At 67.2% G+C, this 577-nt stretch overlaps 1 protein-coding gene across 1 annotated transcript in view; it reads right to left on the bottom strand.

The window, feature by feature from the left end:
* Positions 1-252, bottom strand: part of LAIR1 (leukocyte-associated immunoglobulin-like receptor 1) — a gene marked incomplete at its 5' end in the record, with an annotated part of 5171 nt that extends 4919 nt beyond the window's left edge. Inside the window, one exon of the mRNA XM_010833196.1 lies at positions 217-252. Within this exon, the coding sequence (XP_010831498.1) occupies positions 217-252 (36 nt within the window). The remainder of the gene's footprint in view (positions 1-216) is intronic.
* Positions 253-577: the final 325 nt, after the last annotated feature.

Genomic DNA, 577 nt, shown 5'->3' with positions numbered 1-577 from the left:
GGAGGGCGCGAGCTGGCGGGCTCAGCACGGTCCTGAGGGTCGGGTCGTCCCTGCGGGGCCATCGAGGGCAGAGGGGGGACAAGGGAGACCCGGGCCAGGGTCCCCCCCTGGGGCTGTTAGCAGCTCGGGGTATAAGCCGGGGCCCCCAGGCCCCCGGGTCGGCTCCGCTCTCATCGAGGTCCGTCTTGGGGAGGCGGGGGTTTGGGGGAGACTCACCCTGCTGGGTGCGGGCCGTCTGGGCCAGACAGAGCGCTGGAAGAGAAGCTCTAGTGAGAAGATGCCCGCCTCGCAGTTTCCTCACTGGCCGCAGTCCTGAGACCCTCGAGGAGCCGTGGGGTGGCCGGGTGTCTTTCCATCATTTCCCAACACCGCCCCCCACAACATTACGTCTGACTGCAAGCCCTCTCCTCGCTCTGAAGAAATCTCAGACAACCCGACCCTCTCCTCCAGGCCAGCCCGGCTCAGTCTGCGCTCACCCCACACCCAGTCCGTGTCCAGGACCGAACCTTTCCCGTCACTTGGGTCTGGGCCAAAGCTGAGGGCGCAGCCCCGGAGATGAAGGGGGAACCACGTTGCC

This window comes from Bison bison, unplaced genomic scaffold (assembly GCF_000754665.1).
Source record: "Bison bison bison isolate TAMUID 2011002044 unplaced genomic scaffold, Bison_UMD1.0 scf7180017863161, whole genome shotgun sequence".
In the NCBI taxonomy this organism is placed as follows: Eukaryota; Metazoa; Chordata; class Mammalia; order Artiodactyla; family Bovidae; genus Bison; species Bison bison.
Note: the sequence above shows the minus strand (reverse complement) of the source record. Positions and strands in the feature narration are given on the sequence as shown.